The sequence below is a fragment of the Gouania willdenowi genome, chromosome 9, assembly GCF_900634775.1.
Source record: "Gouania willdenowi chromosome 9, fGouWil2.1, whole genome shotgun sequence".
NCBI lineage: Eukaryota > Metazoa > Chordata > Actinopteri > Blenniiformes > Gobiesocidae > Gouania > Gouania willdenowi.
The window spans coordinates 3,297,914-3,320,326 of NC_041052.1; the positions used below are offsets into that span (position 1 = coordinate 3,297,914).

At 34.5% G+C, this 22,413-nt stretch overlaps 1 protein-coding gene across 1 annotated transcript in view; it reads left to right on the forward strand.

The window, feature by feature from the left end:
- The first annotated feature begins 8,692 nt into the window (after positions 1–8,692).
- Positions 8,693–22,413, forward strand: part of c7a (complement component 7a) — a 41,146-nt gene continuing 27,425 nt past the window's right edge. Inside the window, exons 1-13 of the mRNA XM_028456889.1 lie at positions 8,693–8,698; positions 8,777–8,823; positions 8,931–9,009; positions 10,223–10,364; positions 10,461–10,605; positions 13,445–13,583; positions 14,503–14,646; positions 16,317–16,560; positions 17,361–17,474; positions 17,592–17,758; positions 18,393–18,621; positions 19,840–20,011; positions 20,087–20,174. Coding sequence (XP_028312690.1) covers positions 8,693–8,698; positions 8,777–8,823; positions 8,931–9,009; positions 10,223–10,364; positions 10,461–10,605; positions 13,445–13,583; positions 14,503–14,646; positions 16,317–16,560; positions 17,361–17,474; positions 17,592–17,758; positions 18,393–18,621; positions 19,840–20,011; positions 20,087–20,174 — 1,716 coding nt within the window. The remainder of the gene's footprint in view (positions 8,699–8,776; positions 8,824–8,930; positions 9,010–10,222; positions 10,365–10,460; positions 10,606–13,444; positions 13,584–14,502; positions 14,647–16,316; positions 16,561–17,360; positions 17,475–17,591; positions 17,759–18,392; positions 18,622–19,839; positions 20,012–20,086; positions 20,175–22,413) is intronic.

Below are 22,413 nucleotides of genomic sequence, written 5' to 3' on the forward strand. Positions count from 1 at the left end.
ACCCCTTTCACCACTTTTTCTGTCTGTTTTGTCAACTCTAATTTGCAACTTTTAACAAATTCCTGTGCTTTTGAAAATCCCAGTTCACCCCCTTTTCTACCATTTTTGGTCAATTTTAACCTATTTTGTTTTTGATTAAAACAAGGATTTCCATCTTTAAGATGACTAAAATAATAATAAACTTCCTGGATAACAGTGGATATTATTCAGATGAATAAATAAATGTGGTTATCACAGATTCATAGAACAATGGACCATCATTTTGCTGACTTTATGGATGGACCCCAAAAATCTCTCCCCTTTATTCCCCCTTATAGATGGTCCTGTCTCCACATGACTGTTCTTCAGTGTTCATGTCTGTGTTCAACCACCTTCAGCTACAGTGGGGGTCCCCGCTCTCTGGGACCTTTATTTTGGGGGTCGCGGGCTGAAAAAGGTCGAGAACCACACATTGATTAATGCTGTTTTGTCCAGCTTGTGTCCAATAGAACCGGCTCATAATCCCACCTTCCGTTGTGCTGAATGGTAACAAAGTCATTTTAATTCAGGCATATAAACACACCTAAATGCATGTCATTTTCAACAGAGAATGTATCGTCGTCACTTTTGGATTTGTCGCGTTTAACTTTTAGCCACTAAGTCATGTTTGAATGTTATGGTGAAAATGAATTTTAACAACACTTTGACTTCTCTGTGCTTTTATGTTAATGTGTTTTATATCGTGGATAATTCTTATATTCTAAATACTTTACTGCCAATAGTTTGTTATTTACTGACAATTACTATGTTTCTATAACTGTTACTTTGGTGTTTATTGGTTTTTAATGCATTTTTTTTTTTTTTTGCATTAATTAAAAACCCCAGTGAAGCAGAAATAATGAACAGATATTTAATTATTCAAGATGTATCCACATTGCATTTTTTTTTCATCTCATTTCCCAGCCTGCTCTAAACTCATTAACACCCGGTGTTGTTTTTGGGGTTTGGTTTAGAGCAAACTGGGGGCCAGGGGGCCACATGCGGCTCTTGTTTTTACTTTGTTTGGCCCCCAAAAGTATTCTTTCAAAAAATACACAAAAAGGACTCAAAAAACATGAGAAATTACTGAAAAAGTACACAAAATGAGGGAAAAATATGCCGAATAGCAACAAAAATAAACAAAACGACTCCAAGAACACACAATGTGACAGATAACGACTCAAGAAAGGCTGAGGACAAAATGACAAAATACACAAAATAAGAGAAAAATATACAAAATCACTCCTAAAACACAAAACATTACTGAAGGACATAAAAGGACAACAAAAAAACCAACACAAAATGACAAAAAAAAAGCATACAAATCAAAGATAAACAAAACGAGTCTAAGAACACACAAAATGACAGACTAATAACTGCAAAATAGCACACAACAACTCCAGAATACACAAATACACAAAATAAGAGAAAAATATACAAAATTACAACAAAAATACACAAAATAGAATAAAAAAATATACAAAACTACAGTGAAAATACACAAAATGACTCCAAAAACATGTGAAAATTGTAGTTTTTTCCAATAATAATTTTTAGTCACAATCTCAGAACCGTTTTTTTTTTTTTGCTTTGGACAGCTGAGGTATGTTGCTGAGTGAGACTGAGGTTACTGTAGGTGTATTATAGCATTTAAACTAACACTGACTATATATGACAGCTGATCAGTTGTTCCCTCTAAATTCAACGATAATTGAAAAAATAAAAAATAAATCCTATTCATTTTGTAATTTTATTTGTTGATCTTTCACCAAAACGTTTCACTGGGGTTTTTGTTGTTTTTGTTTTTTTTTTTTTTTTTTGCAGGTGCATGTAAACATCTCAGAAATCCTCTCTCACTTTTCACGCAGATCTGTAATCTTTTATGATTATTTTTAAACCTCGTAGTGTGATTTCCATGTACAAGCGACGAGAAGCTTTGTCATAAAAGACATTGGTGTCTTCCCGTTGTCCAAACTGTTGTCATGGTCGTTACGTTCTGATGTGAAAACCTGTACTTTGCTGTTGTTTCTTTTCTAAAAACCTTTTGTTCTATTGAAAGTGAATCTAAGTGGTAAAAAATGTCAACTAAATAAAGTTTCTTTGCCCATTGAGTGGACGATTATTTTCTCTGATATTAGTGTGGATACCTACAGCGACGGGCGACTTTTATTACAGCAGGGCCACAAAACTGTGATCGTATCTGATCTGAGGGTCACATGATCATCATTCGTATCAATATTTAGAATAATGACCAATATGAACATTAATACAAGAAATAAAGAGTTTGTGTGTTTTTGAAGACATAACATTTGTTTTGGTGGTTGTTTCTTTATATATTTGTATTCTTTTTTAAGTAGTTTTTCTTTGAGGATCTTTTTGTGTGTTTTTCTATCATTTTGGAGTCATTTTGTGTATTTATGCTGTCCTTTTACGTTTTTAGTAGTTTTTGGGGGTTTGGTTGTTGTTTTTAATATTTTTGTATTATTTTAGAGTTTTTACTGTCCCTTTGTGTATGTTTCTGTAAATATGTGTGTTTTTGGAGTTATTTGGTGTATTTTTCTTATTGTTGTGTGAAATTTTGTTTGTATTTTTGAGTCATTTTTGTATATTTTGTTGTTTTTTTGTGTGTTTTTGGAATCATTTTGTGTATTTTTGCTGATTTTGTGTGTTTTTTGAGTCATTTTGCTGATTGTTTTTTATACTTTTTTTTATTATTTTTGTAGTTATTTTGTGTTTTTTTTTTTTTTTTGTTCTCCCTTTTACGCAATTTAAATTTCTTTGTATTTTTCTGTAAATTTGTGGGGTGTTTTTGTTGTAAATTTGTACAGTTACTTTGGGGGCCCCGTAATATCAGAACGAGGGCCCCTGGGCCACCAGTTGCCCATGTCATCCTTACTGGAAAGTGGGTTTGGAAAGTCCTCTTCATATTCGACATTTATTTCTAACAATCAAAAATAAATCAGATCTTTATGTGTCTCATTAAAAACACCATCACAGCGTTAGCTTGAGAAGCTACAGAACATCAAAGTGATTTGAAATCAAACACTGATTTTTCGCGAGGAGGCTTTGTGTTGAAAACACCTGGACCAGTAATATATCTACACCTGCCTCTGCAGACTCAGACGTGGCTGTTATTACTCGTCCTCCTCCACACGCTCCCAACTTTTCACAAATTGTCTCATACTGCCCCTCTTTATCTGTCTGAATGTCATCATCCATCTCTCCTCCTACACCTCTACCTCCTCCTCATTCTGTGTGTGTGTGTGTGTGTGTGTGTGTGTGTGCGCAGCTCTCTATCTTTCATTGTCTCCTGTGTATCACTGATACACTAAGTGCAAAACAAATGTAATGTCTTCTTGTAATGTGCAATTAAAGTTTTCTTTACATTTGACAAACAAAAACAAGGAGTCTGCAACTCTTTCAAAGCACAACATGTAAAAATCTCAAATCTTGAAAAATAGGATCACGTGAAATTGAAATGTCTAGTAATTGGTTAAAAAATAAAAAACCTCAGGTTAAAAAAAACTGCTTAAAATATATATTTTTACATCTTCTTTAATGAACATATCAAACACAATAAATATCAAACAACTTAAGTACTTAAATTCTCTCAAATAAAAATATCTGAGGTGATGCACTGGTCACTTTGTGCACTAATCCTGGCTACTCTGTATTTGTAAAACACTTTAATGAACACGATCAAAAATTAATTCTAGAAAAAAAAAATTTTTTTGAAAAAATTTTTTTTCTGGGGCTGCCGGACAATTGTGATATCAATATGGGGTCACGACCCAAAACATTTTAGGAAAAACTGAAACAAACCCTTTATATGTATTTAAAATCCACTGATAAGTCCATTATTATCTTCAATACGTTTATTTTTCAGGTGAATGAGGCCTAAAGTAAGAGTTCAGAGGGATTTAAGATGAAATGATGTCTCAGTGTTGCTAATTAAATAACAGACTCCAAAGAGAAAAATGGACGCAGCTGTAACAGAAAACACGTTCTGATGCAGGAAGGTCACCACGGGTACCCCACCCCACCCCCTCCTCCTCCTCCAGCTCCATCACCGTGGAAACAGGAGGGTTTTTAGAATGCTCCTCTAGGCTATGATTGGATGATCTGAAATCTGAAATCCATCAATAGAAGAAAACAGATCAGTGTGAAGTGTTCCCTGCTGAGCTCTGCTTCTCTCTCTACGCACACACACACACACGCACACACACACACACACGCACACACACACACACACACACACACACACACACACACACGAATGAAAATCATCACATGTTAAAGGGGACATATCATGGTTTTAAATCCTTCCTTTTTACATATAAATCATACAGTTGTGGTCTATATAAAGCGGAACTGCAATGCTTGGGTCTGAATTCCTCATTATTATAGCTCCACCCCTTTTCTACCCTTTTCTGATGTGCTTCTAAGAGCAACTCGTTTTGGTACGGTCTCTTTAAATGCAAATGAGACACTTCATACCCCGCCCCCTCTCCAGGTTCAACTCCACCCTGCTCGGCCATTTTTGTAGTTTGATAGAAGAGATACGGCTATGTAGCGGCGCAGAAAAAGTTTATTCACACAATGTCAACAACAGAATACTTGTCCATCCAGCCTTACATGTTTGAGCCAGAGTCTGACCCAGCGGAGCGAGATGAAAATGAAGATGATGAACCTGCAGAACCCTAACAAGTGAGCTAACACAAGCACCGAGCTAACGCTAGCGCCAAGCTAACGTCACAAATCCTTCTTTATACTGGTGGAGGTTGATGAAGCAGTCATCCTTGAAGTGCTTCACACACACAAAAATGACCTTACCCACACATGTGGGTACATTTCCGTGAAAAATAAAACTAAACCAGGCACTTTGAAAAGGTTCTGATGCTGGGAGACGGTGTAATGAAGCGTGTGGGTTACTACATCCAACAACCCAACATTTTGACTTATCCTCTCGTAACTTCTGCATCCTTGAGCTTGGACTACAAAATAAAAGCGAGAAATAAAAATGGCGGATTGCTCGAAGTGTTGGACCTGGAGTCGATGTCCTAATTTGGCAGTTCCGCTGACGTTATTGTTCAAAAAATGTAATAGAGAATCGAAAAATCGAAACAGATTGTAATTTGTAATTTTGTGGGTTTTTGGATTAATTTTGTTTGAATTTTGAATTTGAATTTCATTTTGGTAGTCTTCAAAAAAAAAAAAAAAAAAATATATATATATATGTATATGTATATATATATTATACACACCTACCCCACCACAAATAAAGATTCAAGGTTCCCAAATGGAAACTAGAGTATAAATGGACCAGCAGTCAGGAGCCTCCATGCATTGCCACAATTTACACATAAGCCGATGTAAGACTATTGTTACAGATTATTATTCTTTTTTTAATTATTATTATATATTATTTCTCAACAGGACAGGTAAAATTCAGAGATAAATTTCACGATAGGGCTAAATTGTATATGACATTACATCAGTGGTTCCCAACTTGTTTGGCTCGTGACCTCATTTTAAAATCACAAAGTTTTGGCGTCTCCAGAGACTTTTTTCTTTCTTGTTAGAATTTTTGATAATGTTTGTTGCTTCCAGGATTAGTGCAGAAAGTGACAATATGCACCAGCTCAGATATTTTTATAGTGCATTTTATTTCAACTAGATTGAAAGTGAAGATATAGAACACAGTTGTTTAGGATTGTTTTGTGTGTGATGTTAAAATTTGAAAAAACATAATAATTAAAACATTTTAAAAATACATTATTATTCAGTATATCTTTTTTTCATTTATTATAAATTATTAGACATTTCAGGGGACTGCATTTGAATTCCAGGCGACTCCACATGGGGTCATGACCCCAAGGTTGAAAAACACTGCATTCTGTTATTATATTTTTTAAATATGCAGAAGTAGGGGGTACGTGGCTTAAGATTAAACGTCTGAAGGGGTACGGGACTGTGAAAGGTTTGGGAACTACTGCTCTAGATAATGTAAAAAATAATTATTAGGAAACTAAAGTTTATAGCTTTAGAATACGCATTCAATATATATTCTGCACACAGTTCTATATTTATAATTTATACATGCAAATCAAACATACAGTATATATAAACACACACACACACACACACACACACACACACACACACACACACACACACACACACACACACACACACACACAGAATATTTAAGTTAATAATGTTCTCTATTACAATATATAACTTTTATTATGTTTGGTTTAGGTGTTGTTTTTAATATTTAAATTAAGAAAATTTAGTAATTGTCCCTTTGTGTATTTTTATGTAAATTTGTGTGTTTTGGGGAGTTATTTTGTGTATTTCTGTTCATGTTTTGTGTAATCTTCTGTTTCTTTTGGAGTCTTTTTGTTTGCATTCATTGCTATTTTTAATAGTGTTGTGTTATTATTTAGTTTTTATTGTCCCTTTGTGTATTTTTTTATGTAAATGTGTGTGTTTTTGGAGTTCTTTTGTGTATTTTTATTTTTGCTTTGTGTAATTTTGTATATTTTGTGTGTTTTTGGAATCATTTTGTGTAGCTAGAATGATTGAAAACCTGCTAATCACATGTTAATAATTAAAAATGTTCCCATCAGTCAAAAGAAGCATGTGATGCACATTATGACAGCTTGGAATAAAGTTAATAAAGTGGTATTTTCTTCAATCCAGGGTGAGATTGTCTTTAAAAAACTATTGACAGACACTTAATCTCAAGGTGGGCCACGTTTTTCAGCCTCTCCATGTAAATAAAGATTTATTTTATCCATATTTTTGATTACAGATCATTCACCAAAGCCAATCAACACTTATGGAGTTGTTTTCTCGTGTTGTCTTAAATCACTTCAGCTCTTCAGAACCAGTTCGTTCTCAGCTCTATGTTGCCCTCCAGTGTTAGTCAGATGAAATTACATCTAAGTATTGAGATGAAACGTTTTATTGTCAGTAAAAAAAATAGTCCTTGAAAGATTTGGTTTTTCTTCTTGTTGACGTTACTCCAAAAACACTCAAAATGACAGGAAAATACACAAAAGAACAATGATAATACACTAGAAACATTACTCAGAGAACACATAAAGGTCAGGAAAAAAGACAGAACATCAAAAAACACACAAAATGACAAAAAATAAATAAATAAATACACAAAATGACAATGAAAAAACACTGACATGACTCCAAAACCACAAAACAACAAAAAAATGCCCAAAATGGCTCTCAAAGCACACAAATAGAAAAACATGCAAAAGGACAACAAAAATGACTCCAAAACACACACAAAATGACAAGAAAGGTCAATAAAATAGAACCAATATACACAACAATGATCCCAAATACCCAAAATAACTCCAAAAAACACACAAGAGGACAGAAAAATATACAAAACACAACAAATATACACCAAAATGATTCCAAGAACACAAAAATGACAGAAAAAAAGACAGGACAACAAAAAATACGCTAAAATGACTCCTCCAGAACACACACAAAATGAAAAGTAAATACACAAAATGAAAAAGAAAAGAAAAAATCCACCAAAGGACAATAAAAATACACTAAAATAACTCAAAACGACAGCAAAAATGCTTAGGACAACAAAAATTGCATTAAAATTACTCTCAAAACATACAAAAGACAACAAAAATGCATAACAGTGACTCAAAGACACACAAAATGACAAAAGAAATACACTGAAGGAAAATGAAAATACAACAAAATGACTCCGAAAACCCAAAACGACAACAAAAATACATAATTTGACTCCTAAAACACACAAAATTATAGAAAAACATGCAAAAGGACAATAAAAATACACAAAAATGGCTCCAAAAACAGACAAAACCCCAGAAAAATACACTAAAGAACAACAAAAACATACAAAAAGTACAGAAAAATATCTAAACAAGGAGAATGTTTATTCTTCCCAACTCTGATGTCATCAATATGGCGAATAGATTCCAGGAAATCCAAACAAACACAGGATGCTGTTTGAGGTAAACAAATATTTAATCAACCATTACTGTGTCAGGTTCTGTTTAGTTTGTGTTCTCAGTCTTTGTTCTGTTTTCTAGTTTAACTCTTGTCTCTGTGTTCCAGGGATTCCTGTTTGTGGCTCCACCCCCCAGTGATGTCTGTGTGCTTGGTTTGTAACTGATTAGCGCCCTCATGTTTCCACCCAGGTGTGACCCATTCTCAATCAGGCCTCCTGAGTTTTTCCTGGATCATTGTGTCCTGCTGTGTTTTGTTCCTCCTTGTGTCTTTTTGGATTTAAGTTACATTTGGGAATAAACATGGACTGGTTCCACGAACGCTATTCCTGCGTTCTGCCTCCATCTCTCTCTGCATTAGGGTCCACACCTACACCTAACCATGACATGTTTCTTTTCATGAGTTTGTGTCATAAAATACATCTGTGATTAAACATAAGTTGTCAAAAATGGTGCTAAATGGACTTTAAATCATAATTTGTGTGTACTTGTTATTTATTACCATTGTGCAAATTGACTGAGAGTTGTTGTGAAAGTTGTGCAAATGTTCAGTGAGCAGACTTTGCTTTAAAGTCCAACACACACACACACACCATCACACATACCTCTGATGTTTTCCAGATGTTTGAGCATTAATCCTCTGCACTTCCATCACAATGAAGGCAAGTTTTTTTTTTTTTAAATCACTTTTGTCTGAAGTTTGTTGTAACTCTGCGTCTGTTTTTTTCTTCTTTTCACAGACGTTTCCACTCCTGCCATGTTTACTGCTCTGGTTTAGCACCAATGGGTAAACTGGTCTGTGTGTGTGTGTGTGTGTGTGTGTGTGTGTGTGTGTTTAGTGATTTCATTCATGATCAAATCCATTTTAATGTCTATTTAAACTCTATTTCTAAGGTATTGCCAGCAGAGAGTGAATTGCCAGTGGGGGACGTTCGGCTCCTGGTCAGAATGTGACGGTTGCACCAAATCACAGGTTAGAAAGAGACGAGCAGATGTTATTACAACATGGTCACAGACGTGTGATTCTGTCTGATCTAAGGGTCACATTATTAACATTTATTTAGAATAATGATCAATCTGTGCATTGATACAGGAAAGAACAAATAATAATACATCAATTTTATATAGCGCTTTTTTGGGAACTCAAAGTCACTTTACAGAATTAGTGGTGGTAAGCTACTATTGTAGCCACAGCTGCCCTGGGGCAGACTGACAAAGAGTTTGTGTTTTTTAAGCCATTCTGTATTTATGAGTGATTTGTGTGTATTTTTCGTGTGTGATTTTGTGCGTTTTGGGTTCTTGGAGTCATTTTTTGTGTATTTTTCCGTCATTTGTGTATTTGTATTTGTGTTGTCCTTTGTATATAGTTTTTTTGTTTTGTGTGTTTTTGGAGTCATTTGACTGCATCTTGTTGTCCTTTATTTGGTTTTTTTTTTGTCATTTCATGTGTCTTTAGGGTCATTTTGTGTATTTCTGTTGTGCCGTTTTTGTGTAATTTTGAGTCGTTTTTGTTTATTTTTGTGTATTTTTTATGTCCTTTCAAGATATTTCTTTCATTTTGTATTTTTTTGTAGTCATTTTTCACTGCAATTTGTGTGTTTCATTTTGAAGTAATTTTTATACTTTTTTGTCATTTAATGTGTCTTTAGAATCATTTTTGTTGTCCTTTGTATATAGTTCTTTCATTTTGTGTGTTTTTGGAGTTATTGTGTGAATTTTGGTGTTGTTTTGTGTACTTTTCTGTCATTTTGTCTGTGTATATTTGTAGTTTCTGTGGATTTTCGTCATCTTTTGTGTATGTTTGTGTGTTTTTGGAGTCATTTTTGTGCATTTTTGTTTTCTTTTGTATAGTACCACTTTTGGGTCCCGACCCACCAGTTGAGAATCATTACTTTAGAGTACTTTTCTGTTATTTTGTGTGTGTTTTGAGTAGTCTCTGTGTATTTTTGTCATCTTTTGTGTATTTTTGCTGTCAGTTTTTTTTTTTTCTCTCGTTTTGTGTTTTTGGAGTCATTTTAGCATATTTTTTGTTGTCCTTTTGTGTTTTTGGAGTAATTTTAGCATATTTTTTGTTGTCCTTTTGTGTATTTTTGTGTGTTTTTGAAGTTATTTTGTGCATTTTCATGTTGTTTTTGGTTTTTGGGTCATCGTTGTGTATTTTCGTTGTCCTTTTATGTGTTTTGCAGACGAGAAGTCGAGCCATTGTTGTCTACACTCAGTTTGGTGGGAACCCATGTGGTGGAGAACGGAGTGAGACCAGGTCCTGTGAGACCACCAAAAGTTGTCCATTGGACAGAGGATGTGGAGACAGATTCCGCTGTCGCTCAGGTTTGAAATCCAACTCTTCCTTTATATATAGTATAATAGTATAGGGTAAAACCCAAAGAGCTAAAATTGTGTGTGTGTGTGTTTTTTGACCTCCAGGACAGTGCATCAGCCAGTCCCTGGTGTGTAATGGAGACCAGGACTGTGAGGAGGATGGTCTTGATGAAAGTTTCTGTGATGCTGATAAACACCTTGTGTGTGAGCACTCGGTTCCTCCACCCAACATTGAGAAACTGGGAAAAGGGTGAGTGCATTTTTGTGTCATGTTGTGCGTCATTTTTGTGTATTTCTGATGTCCGCTGTATACATTTTTTTTTTTTTAATTTTGTGTGTTTATTTTATCATTTTGTACATTTTTGTTGTCATTCAAGATTTTTGGAGTCATTTGACTGCATTCTATTGTCCTTTTGTGTATGTTTCTTTCATTTTGTTTGTTTTTGAAGTCCTTACTTCTATATTTTACGTCATTTAGTGTATATTTTGAGTAATTTTAGTTTATTTTTGGGTTTTTCTCCTCCTGGAGTTACTACTACTACTACTACTACTACTACTACAACTATATATAACTACAACTCCAGTATTGTTCTTGGATGTGTTCGTACAACAACAAAAATCATAAATATGTCTAAGTTTATATTTCAATAGTACATTTCTGTCTAAACAAATAATAATGCATTGATAGAGTAAAATTCACTCTTGTATTATGTCTTTGTATGAACTCGAAGGCGGTGCAGTGAAGGCAGCACAGATTGCAGAAGTCGGTGCAATTTGGTGAAGGCGGCGCAACAAAGGCGGCGTGGTGAAGATGAGGGACGTTTTCTCTATACATTCACTTTGTGAATATAGTTAAACTAAAATGCAGTAAAAATAAATAAATATCTGAGCTCAAACATGATCAAAAACTAGTTCTAGTAAAAAAAATGTCTTTGGGGTCGACAGAAATTTTTGATATCAAAATGGGGTCACGACAAGGATAAGACATGAAAATACTGGCTATACTTGATGTATTGTTGTTTTTAAATAGTTTTCTATGCAAAATGTTGTAGTTAAACAAAGGGGGTACTTGAGCCAAAAAAGTTTGAGAACGTTCTCACACTTTTTACTTTTTTGGGACATGAAAATACAGGCTCTACTTTTAATCATCAGAATATGTTAAAGTAAAGCTACAGAATACACAAACCTTTACACTAATTATAAAGTACAATTGAATATGTCACAAAACTTAGAAATATACAAAACTTTACTCAATGAAAAATGTTTTGGTGTGAATGTGTAGCTACAAGTCCACAGCACTATGAACTACATGGCCAGAATAAAAGCATCACAATTGAAAAATTATGTAAAAACTGTTTATTTTGATTGGGGGGTGTTTTTTAAGCAGCATGACTTGTATTTTAAAGTAAAATAAGGTTACTATACTGTAATATTTATTTAATTTGTGTTTAAAATGGGATTTTTTTTCCCCCACCATGATTTGCACCCCTGCCCCCTTTGTCCAACTACATTTTGCTCAGAATACTGTGAAAAAAGAACAATAGAGCACAATGATGGAATGAAAATTCATGGAGCTAACAGAATTTAAACACAAATTTGACATAAATTGTTAATTGAGAGATTATTAAAAAAGTGTGCAGTGCAATACCAATTCCTTTGTTGGAATTCTGAGGAAAAATAATCTGAATTCTGAATTTAAAGTCAGAATTCTTGAGAAAAAAAGTTATTCTATGATTTTCATGGTCTGACCCAACTTAATAACTCAGTTCAACACAACATTTATTTTTTTAAACATTTTGTTTATTCATTTGTTTTTTTATTTTTTTTTAATGAAAGTTTCTTCTTGCATTCAAAGAAGAAAAGAATGTTAAGAGATGACAGAGTAACGTTGTTTTAAATCATCATGGGGGGGGGGGGGTAGAGATTAAGAATCAAACATGAGGTTTATATTGTTCTAATGTTTGGTTTTCCTGGTAAACCACTGGTGGATTCTTTTCCATAGAGGTTTCTTTTTAGCGTGGCTGGACCGCTCTTCTTCTAATTCCACATCTTTGGCTTTCAGTAGGTTCTGTGTTGTGACCAGGGCGTTCTTCAGCATGGTCACCTTTTCTTTCACCTGCTCCTCCAGACTGCAGTAGGCCTGCTCCTTTGACTTCACCACTTCTAACATGTTGGCGTTCACCTCCAACAGTTGGTCGTGTTGATCACTTTGACTTTTTAGTTTCTCCTGCTCCTGCCTGAGATCGGCCCTCAGAACGTCATTTTCAATGTTCTGCTCATGGAACTCCTTTCTGGAAACATCTAGAGCCAGTTTGAGTTGGTCCAGGTCCCTGTTTAGTAATTCCATCTGGTACGTTCTCAAGGATGTCTTGTATCTCATGTCTTCACATGTGATACACCCTGGTGGTGCTTGGTCAGGTACCAGTGTGTAGCTTGGTTCACAGGGACTCACGGTGGCTGGTGGATGGTTCACCTGTTCATCATCACCCTTGTCTCCAGGAGATGATGGTTGGTCTCCCTTCATCTCCTGGGTCTGAACCTTCTTCCTACGAGGTGGCTTTGGCGGGTGGAATGACGCCCCTCTGATTTTGTTAAATAAGGCTCAGAATCCACAAAGTCACTAAAAGTAACGTCCATCACTGGTTTTTGATCCATCGTCAACGGCGCAGCGAAGGCGGTGCAATTTGGTGAAGGCAGCACTGCAAAAGTGGCGTGGCAAAAGCGCGCTTTTAATGTGTCTATAGAATCATTTTGGATATTTTTATTGTCCTTTGTATGTATTTCTTTCATTTTGTGTGTTTTTATTGTTATTTTGTGTATTTGTTGTTTTTTTTGTGTTTTGTTTTTTGTAGTTTCTGTGTATTTTCATCGTTTTTGAAGTCATTTTTGTGTATTTTCGTTGTCTTATAGTGAACAATATTCTCATGTGTGTTTTTGAAGTCGTTTCTTTGTAATTTTGTCGTGTTTTGTGTATTTAAGTGTCATGTTGTGTGTTTGAAGTCATTTTAGTGTAACATTGAAAAACTGGGAGACTTTAGACTTTTTGCACATCACATATTTCTCATTGAGAACCATTTCCTCCTGTATAGGTTTGATGTGGTTTTGGGACAAAGCAGAGCCAGTGTCATTAATACAAAGAGCTTTGGAGGCCAGTGTCGCGACATCTTCAGCGGGACCAGGAAAACCAAGTATCGACTACCTTACAGCGTTTCCATGTACAACTTTCTGGTTCGTCATTCAACATGTTTAATGAATGTTTCTCTAAATTATCACATTTTTCACTTTCATGCTCACTGACACATTTTCACACATTTTACATCTACATATCTATTTAGTTATTTATTTATTTACCCAACATGTTTGTTATATTATATTATTATGTTACATTCGAACTCCATCAGAGAAATTAAATTATTATCATTATTAACCGAATAACAATGTGCTGTTGAAATAGTATATTTACTAATACCAGTAGTTCATATATAAAAAAATAAGTTACATATTTGAGAATACATTATTATTATTATTATTTGTTTTTTAATATAATTAGAGCATTAAAATATTTAGAACATATTTTAATATTTTTTATTAACACAATACAAATAATACTACTACTAACAATAGTACTGCTAATAATAATATATTATAATGTATTCATTATATTATATATATAATATCATGAAATAATTATTATTTTCATTATCATAATAATTATAATAAACACTTGAGAGTGTTTATTATTATTATTGATAATAATAATAGTAATAATAATAATAATAATTGAATCTGAATACTCTTGTTTACCTGTTACAGAAACATAAAAATAAATATGAATATTAATCAGCAATAACTAAATAATAGGTTTGCTGAGCATGTGTCCTTATATAATGATTAAAGATTTTTCTTGTTTGTGTATAGGATGAGTGAATGAACCACTTATTAGAGAATCATCCTGTCCCTCATTAGCTCAGCCCTTTATTCTGGTTTCAATAAAATACAAATGCACATATTTCCAGTTTGAACTTTTATTTTGAAACATTATTGGAGCACAAACACAATCAAGATTTTGAAACCACCATGATGATATACTATATACAGCCTCCTAATATTCTCAGGTCTAACTGGTTGAACCTTTTTTTGTCCTCAGGTCAAAGTTCAGAGTGACTTCAGTGATGAGATGTTCGAAAGCCGATGGAGCTACGCTAAGGACATCGTCAATAGAGAAACAGTGAAAGGGACGACATCAGGATTCAGTAACTATGACTACCACGAGACTCACAGAACCTTTAAGGTGTGTTGGAAGTGACGTCTGGGTTCTGGAACCACATTTTAGGCGGGAACACTTGTAATTAAATCATTATTGTGCTCTAGTTTGCACTTCCACATATGAATAAATTATAAAACATGTACAGAACTGATAATATTATAGCAACAAGTGACAGATATTTTAAATTTATTTGATTTTGTGACCCATTTTTACTTAATTTGGGAAAATTTTGTTGGAATGTTTTTTTATTTTATTTGCATGATTTGAGTTCTTTTCAGGATTTGGGATTAAAAATGACCATCATGTGATATAAGCATGTGGGAAACTGTGATCCCTGTTAATATTGTGGCGTTTCATTGAATTTGTGAATTAATTTGGAGAAATCTACAACTAAATTTGTATTATACACAATGATTCATGGTATCTCTGAATTTTTTTTGCTTTCTCCTGGGGGCCGAATTGGATGCTCTAAGGTGTTATCAACCTTGGGGTCAGGACCACATTTGGGGTCGCAAGACACTGGGAGGGGGTCGCCAGAAGCCTTTAAGAATCGAAATATGTTCTAAATAATTTGAGCCCATTTTTTCTTATTTTTACACTTTTTCTGCAACTACACCAAACTTGCTATATTTTAACCTATCTTTATCACTTTTTTTTGCCATATTTTTACCCCTTTTAATGCATTTTTGCTGCATTACTCCCATTTCTGTCACTTCTGCATCAATTTTCAATGCCTTTTATGCACATTTTTTCCAATTTCAACACAATTTCAGCACTTAGAAACCCTTTCCACCACTTTTCCCACCTAATGTCACATATGTTGAACCATTTTTATCACTTTTTTTAACCTCTTTCCACCATATTTCATACTTATGTTTACATATTTAACCACTTTCACGATTTGTCATTCGCATTATTTGCCAGTTTAAACTAATTGTTCCAATATTGACACTTCGAACCCTTTTTACCACTTTTTCAGTCTGTTTTTGGATATTCTAATTTTTAACTTTTAACCTATTTGTGTGGTTTTTAACATATTTTCATCACTTTTTCTTACTACAATTTCTTCTACTTCTCTATCAAATTTCATTCATTTTCTGCACATTTTTTTTCCACTTTCAAGACATTTTCAGCACTTAAAAACCTTTCCACCACTTTTTCTGCCTATACCCAATATTCTCATGTTTAACCTCTTTTCACCACATTTCATGCTTATTTTTACCAATTTAACCACATACACAGTTTGTCATGCCCATTTTTGAATTGTTCCTTCTTTTTAAATTACATTACCCCCTCCCCCCTCCCCCTATTTTTGCAACTTTTAATACTATATTGACACTTTTAACCATTTTTACCACCTTTCCACCATTTTTGCTCACTTTTAACCCATTTTATTTCCGATTAAAACAAGGATTGACATCTTCAAGATAACTATATACTACGGCACTAATAACAATAAACTTCATGGATAAATGTGGATATTATTCATACAAATAAGTAAATGTGGTTATCACAGATTCATAGAACAATGGATCATCTTTTTTGGGGTTGAGGGCTGAAAAGATTCAAAACCACTGGTCTAAAGAGCCAGATTTGGCCCCTGGGCCTTGAGTTTGACACGTGGCTTTAAAAACTTTCTGCTTTTATTAGATCTCAATGTAAATAATAAACAGTTTCTCTGTTTCCTCTGATAGGGTCACAAACTTATGATTTTGAAGAATGACATCGAGGTGGCTCAGTTCCAGAGCAGTTCTCCTCAATTCCTTCCTTTATCCGAAGACTTTTGGAAGGAACTGTCCAAACTCCCAGCTGTGTATGACTACTCAGCCTACAGGAAGTTTATCCAGAGGTTTGGAACACACTATGTGTCCGAGGGGAGCCTTGGGGGCCATATCAGAGCCCACGTAGGCTTGGATGAGGAAATGGAGAGGCACGTGGGTGAGGATTTAGTATCTGTCACAATTTCTTATAAGATAAATTAAATAAAGAGAATTTAAACTAATATGTTAAGGTTTCATTTATTCAGGCAACTTTTTCTGGAAATTTACTTTGAAGTTTTCTTTAATCTTTTGACATTTTTTGACTGCCAAGGGAAGCATCAAAGTATCTACTGATTGCTTTCCTGTATGTGGAGTAATTTTGTGCATTTCTATGTCATTTTGTGTTTATTTTGAGTAATTTTATTTTATTGTAATTTAAAAATGTTTAGTCATTTTTGTTGTCTTTTCTATATATTTATGCTTTGATGCTGCATCAAAGAATCTACTTTTGTGTGTGGAGTCATTTTTTTGTATTTATTATTTGTATATTTTGAGTTTTTTTTTTTTGTTTATTTTGGTTGTTATTTAGTCTTTTTTGTTGATTTTTGTGTTGTACTTTGTATATAGTTTTGCTTTGATGCTTTCCTGAAGAAAGAACTCATAAGGATACATCAAAGCAACAAGGAAATGCCTTTGAGGAAGACTGACGGTTGGCAGTCGAAACATGTCAGGAGATTCAAGTACATGTCAAAGTAAATTTTGAAGTAAATTTCCTGAAAAAAGATATATGAATAAATGAGACTTTAACATATTACAAAAAAATTGAAGACTTTAAACAAGAGTCTGAGTATCGCTTAGTGTTTATTAGTTGTTTTATGAAAAAACTAATGACAAGAAGTTGCACATTGGAAGACTTCTACTTTTTACGAAATCCATTACAAATAATACACCAAACATTCTGTTTTTTTCTGTTTCTAGTCACTGAGAGCTATGCATACAATGAATGTAAAAGGACCAAACGCTGGATTCTATTTTTCCCTATTACCCGTGAAGTGTGCAAAAAAGGTTCAGATGAAAACATAAGAACTAGCGGTAAAGTATGAATATAGATTTCAAAAGGTTGTTTCTGTTGAAATTTGTCATTTTTAAAAAAAAGAATATTTTATATATTTTGTTATATCATCCTTTATGTCATGTTGTTGAGATTAGGTCATTACAGTAATGTCCCGTTTACAAAAGTGGACGTGTTGGGAGGATCCCTCACATTTGTAGCAGCTTTGCAGACGACGCAACACGATGACCCGGAAAAAAACTTGAGAACGTACTCAAACTGGGCCGAATCCATCACTTCGTATCCAGAGATTATCAAACAAAAGGTGAAAGAAAATTAGTCTTATTATTCGTTTTCATTTTCTGAGGAAATCCTACTTTGCATGAGCCGAAAATTACCAAATTTTGCACACAAAAAACACAAATATGGAAAAACTTGCAGTAAAGTAAATTCACATAAAAATCAACCATATGTGCTACAAATTTGCAACAAATGACAGAAAATACACAAAGGACAACAAAAAACAAATAAAAATACACAATCGGACAATGAAAATACACTCAAAAATTACAAAAATACACAAAATGACTTAAAAACCACACAAAATTAATGAAATATATACAAAGGACATCAAAAACACACAAAAACTGTTAAAAAAACACACACACACACAAAATGACATACAAATCAACCATACAGTATATGCTCCAGATTTGCAACTTTTACAATAACGTTGCCCCAATGCACAGAATGAAAGAAAATACACAAAAGACAACAAAATATACAAAAGTGATGAAAATTGCAAAAGTTTGAATTTACTCCATTTGTTGCTCTGAGTCAGAACTGCCTGATTTTGCCTAAAATTGCCAGGCCCCTACCATCATTGCACAGCTGTTGTAATGTTAAATATTATAAATCTCATAAATTGCTGCTTTTCTCTGTGATAAACTGTTGTGCAGCTGCGACCGCTCTCAGAGCTGGTGAAGGAGGTCCAGTGTGCGAGCGTGAAGAAGTTGTACCTGCGTAGGGCGATAGATCAGTACCTAAGAGAGAGCGACGCCTGCCACTGTCGGCCCTGCCTCAACAACGGCCTCAACATCATGAACGGAGATCAATGCAAATGCATCTGTAAGCCCAACACCTCAGGACTGGCCTGTGAGCAAGGCACTCAAGTGGACGGACAACAGGGTGCGTGCTACTGCTTTCCATTGGTTCATCACCAATGAGGACGACCAATAAAAATGTCCCAGTTGTTTTTTAAAAAAATCAAAATAGGGGTATTCTCCACCAGGGTTGGGATCAATTACATTTTTCCATTACAATTACATTTTTAATAATCCATGTTCAATTACGTCTCAATTGCAATCACATTTTTAATTATCCATGTTCAATTACGTCTCAATTACAATTACGATGACCATCATTTTTCCCAATTACAATTACAATTATCATTCTCCCTTTGTAAGTTAATTACAATTACTAAAGTTCAATTACAATTAGCCACAATTACTGAGCCTTTAATAAATAACGTAACCTTCCTCTTGTGTTAGCTTTCTGTTAGCATCTCTTATGATAATGGGTCAGTTCTGACCGATGTCTTAAATCAGCTGTAAATCACACTAAAAAATATTATCTACCATCCAATTTGTTTCTCGTATTTTGGTTACCTTGTCTAATTGATTAAAATATTGGTATTCAATATTTTTGGTGTGGGTGTCTGAAGCTCCTTTGTCTCAGTAAACCCCTCGATTAATTTTTTTAATGGTTGCGGCAAAACTATACTATAATTTTATTTTGTTTTATTTGATGTTTTAATAATAATAATAATAATAATAATAAATTAAACATAATTTTAAAATAATGGACTACGTGCAATAGAACTGTCATGATTCCCCAGTGCTTCCTTTTAATTGAATTGTAATTGACCGTTTTTAATTTCCGAATTAACATGCCAATTACAATTACTAAGTAAATTATCTGAACTTAATTTCAAAATTTCTGAGGAGGATTAGTTCTCATAAAATTTTGCTTTTCTCTTGTGTTAGCTTTCTGTTAGCATCTCTTATGATAAAGGGTCAGTTCTGACCCATGTGTAAAATCAGCTGTAAAATACACTAAATATTATTTATCATCTAATTAGTTTCTCATACCTTGATTACATTGTTAGGCTTCCTAATCAATGGAAATATTGGTAATAATATTTTTGGTGTGGGCGTCTTTCCCAGATTTGTGTTTAGTTGATATGTAAATGACAGTTTCTATAGAATTTCCATGCCAATTACAAAGTGAACTATCTGAACTCAATTACAAATCAATTATGATTATAACAGTGACAGATTTTTCCAATTACAATTATAATTCACCCCAACCCTGTCCTCCACCTTCTCTTCTTTTCTGTTTTTTCAGGAGTGACTGATGGTCGATGGTCTTGCTGGTCCTCCTGGTCATCCTGCTCCAGGGGTCAAAGGTCACGAAGCCGTTCTTGCTCCAATCCGTACCCGTATTACGGAGGCCAACACTGTATCGGAGAATCAACGGAGAAGTCTGACTGTGAAGAGGACGATCTGGAGTACCTAAAGTCAGAATGAACTTTTCCTCTCATTTCTATCATTCTATGATTGTTGATAAATGTTTAAAAAAACGTTCCTTGCAGAACAATAGAGCCACAGTGTTTCAACCAGAACCTTCCACCTGTTCAGAAATGTGTGACTCCACCCGCTTTGATCAATGGCGACATCCTGGTATGTGAGAAACATGTCAATTCAACTTCTTAAAAGGGATCCTCCACTTTTTTTTTTACAGGTTTGGCCTAAAATATTTGAAATATACTTATGCCTAACAAAATTACATTATTATTCACCATATTCATTTAAGTAGACAATGAAACAGAGAAGAAGAGCTCTCCTAAGCAGCCTTTAGGCTCTCTTAAGCAGTGCGCTGACACGCTCTGGTGGCTGAAGTTAGCGAGTATTCACAGACTGTTGAAGGACTCCCACCGAAAAGGTGTTTGTGTGTTTTCAACAGTACGTGATTTACTCACTAACTTCAGCCACCAGAGTGTGTCAGCGCACTGTTCAGGAGGAGAGTAAAGGTCTCTTAAGAGAGCTCTTCTTCTCTGTTTCATTGTTGATGACAAAACCGTAAAGCTTTTATTTTCTTTCTGTAACTAAAAGAGGGATACATCATCATCTTTAACTATTATTTAAATCAACCAAAAGCAGCACAAGTTGCTATTTTTGACCGAAAAAGCTGCTAAATGATCTAAAAATCAGGCTGAATGTTTCACTCCAATAGAAAACAATGGGATGTTTACAGGCAGTGGGGCCGTGTGACATCATCAATCACATGATTTCAAGATGGCAGAACACAGGCTCTAAAACTGTAAAGTAGTCTCATTTAAAAAAAAAAGCAATTAAATGAATATGGGGCATAATAATAGTGGAGTATCCCTTTAAAGAATGACCTGTGTATGAAAATATTTAATTTCATTTTTTATTGTATTGGAAATTGTTCCAAAATGTAGTCATTATTAGTAATGTAGGTGATATATCCTAATTTGTATTCAATATTAAAATCTAAGGGGTCCAGGGTTTTTTTTTTTATTTACTGAAATCAAATAAAGAAAGCAATTAATTCCAATGTATTTGTTTCACATGAGCAAAACTTAGCTTTCCCATGTGTGATATTATATATTATTCGTGTTACTAATTATTACACAGCTTTAAAGGGGACATATCATGCTAAATCCACTTTTTTAGCCCTTAAATGCATTTTGTTGTATATTTAGAGTGCTTAGAAGTACAGAAAAAATCAAATTAGTCTCTTCAGGTGCTCCGTAGATATCTTTATATTCTGTTTCGATTTTTCTATTCTCTATTACGTTTTTTGAACTATTACATCACAGTATTTGCAGCGGAACTGCCAAATTAGGACATCAACTCCAGGCCCAACACTTCGAGCAATCCGCCATTTTTATTTCTCGCTTTTATTTTGTAGTCCAAGCTCAAGGATGCAGAAGTTACGAGAGGATAAGTCAAAATGTTGGGTTGTTGGATGTAGTAACCCACACGCTTCATTACAACGTCTCCCAGCATCAGAACCTTTTCTAAGTGCCTGGTTGAGTTTAATTTTTCACGGAAATGTACCCACATCTGTGGGTAAGGTCATTTTTGTGTGTGTGAAGCACTTCAAGGATGACTGCTTCATCAACCTCCACCAGTATAAAGACGGATTTACAGAAAGGCTTTCTCTGATTGAGGGTTCAATTCCTTCTATCTTTGGAGACGACGAACAGAGCACTTCGGTAAGCTGTAAATAACGCTAAAAAGTGTGATGATAAGACGTCCCTGTCATTGTTTTGTTAGCATTAGCAGTTGCACCGTCTTCATATGTTAGCGCTGTGTGCTCTTTTTAGATCCTTGATGATATGGCCTACGTGATTTAATTTAAGTCTAAAGTTTTCATTAGTCATTTCATTTTGCCGTTTTTGTCTTTGAAAAGACTGTATTAAAATGCATTTCGTGACGTTAGCTTGGCGCTAGCGTTAGCTCGGTGCTTGTGTTAGCTCACTTGTTAGGGTTCTGCAGGTTCATCATCTTCATTTTCATCTCGCTCCGCTGGGTCAGACTCAGGCTCGAACATGTAAAGCTGGATGGACAAGTCTAACGTTGTTGACATTTTGTAAATAACCTCTGAATAAAAAGTTTATGCGCCGCTACATAGCCGTATCTCTTCCATCAAACTACAAAAATGGCCGAGCAGGGTGGAGTTGAACCGAGTGTCACCTGAAGAGGGGGCGGGGTATGGAGTGTCTCATTTGCATTTAAAGAGACAGCGCCAAAAGGAGTTGCTCTTAGAAGCACATCAGAAAAGGGGTAGAAAAGGGGTGGAGCTATAATAATGAGGAATTCAGATCCAAGCAGTTCAGTTCCGCTTTATATAGACCACAACTGTATGATTTATATCTAAAAAGGAAGGATT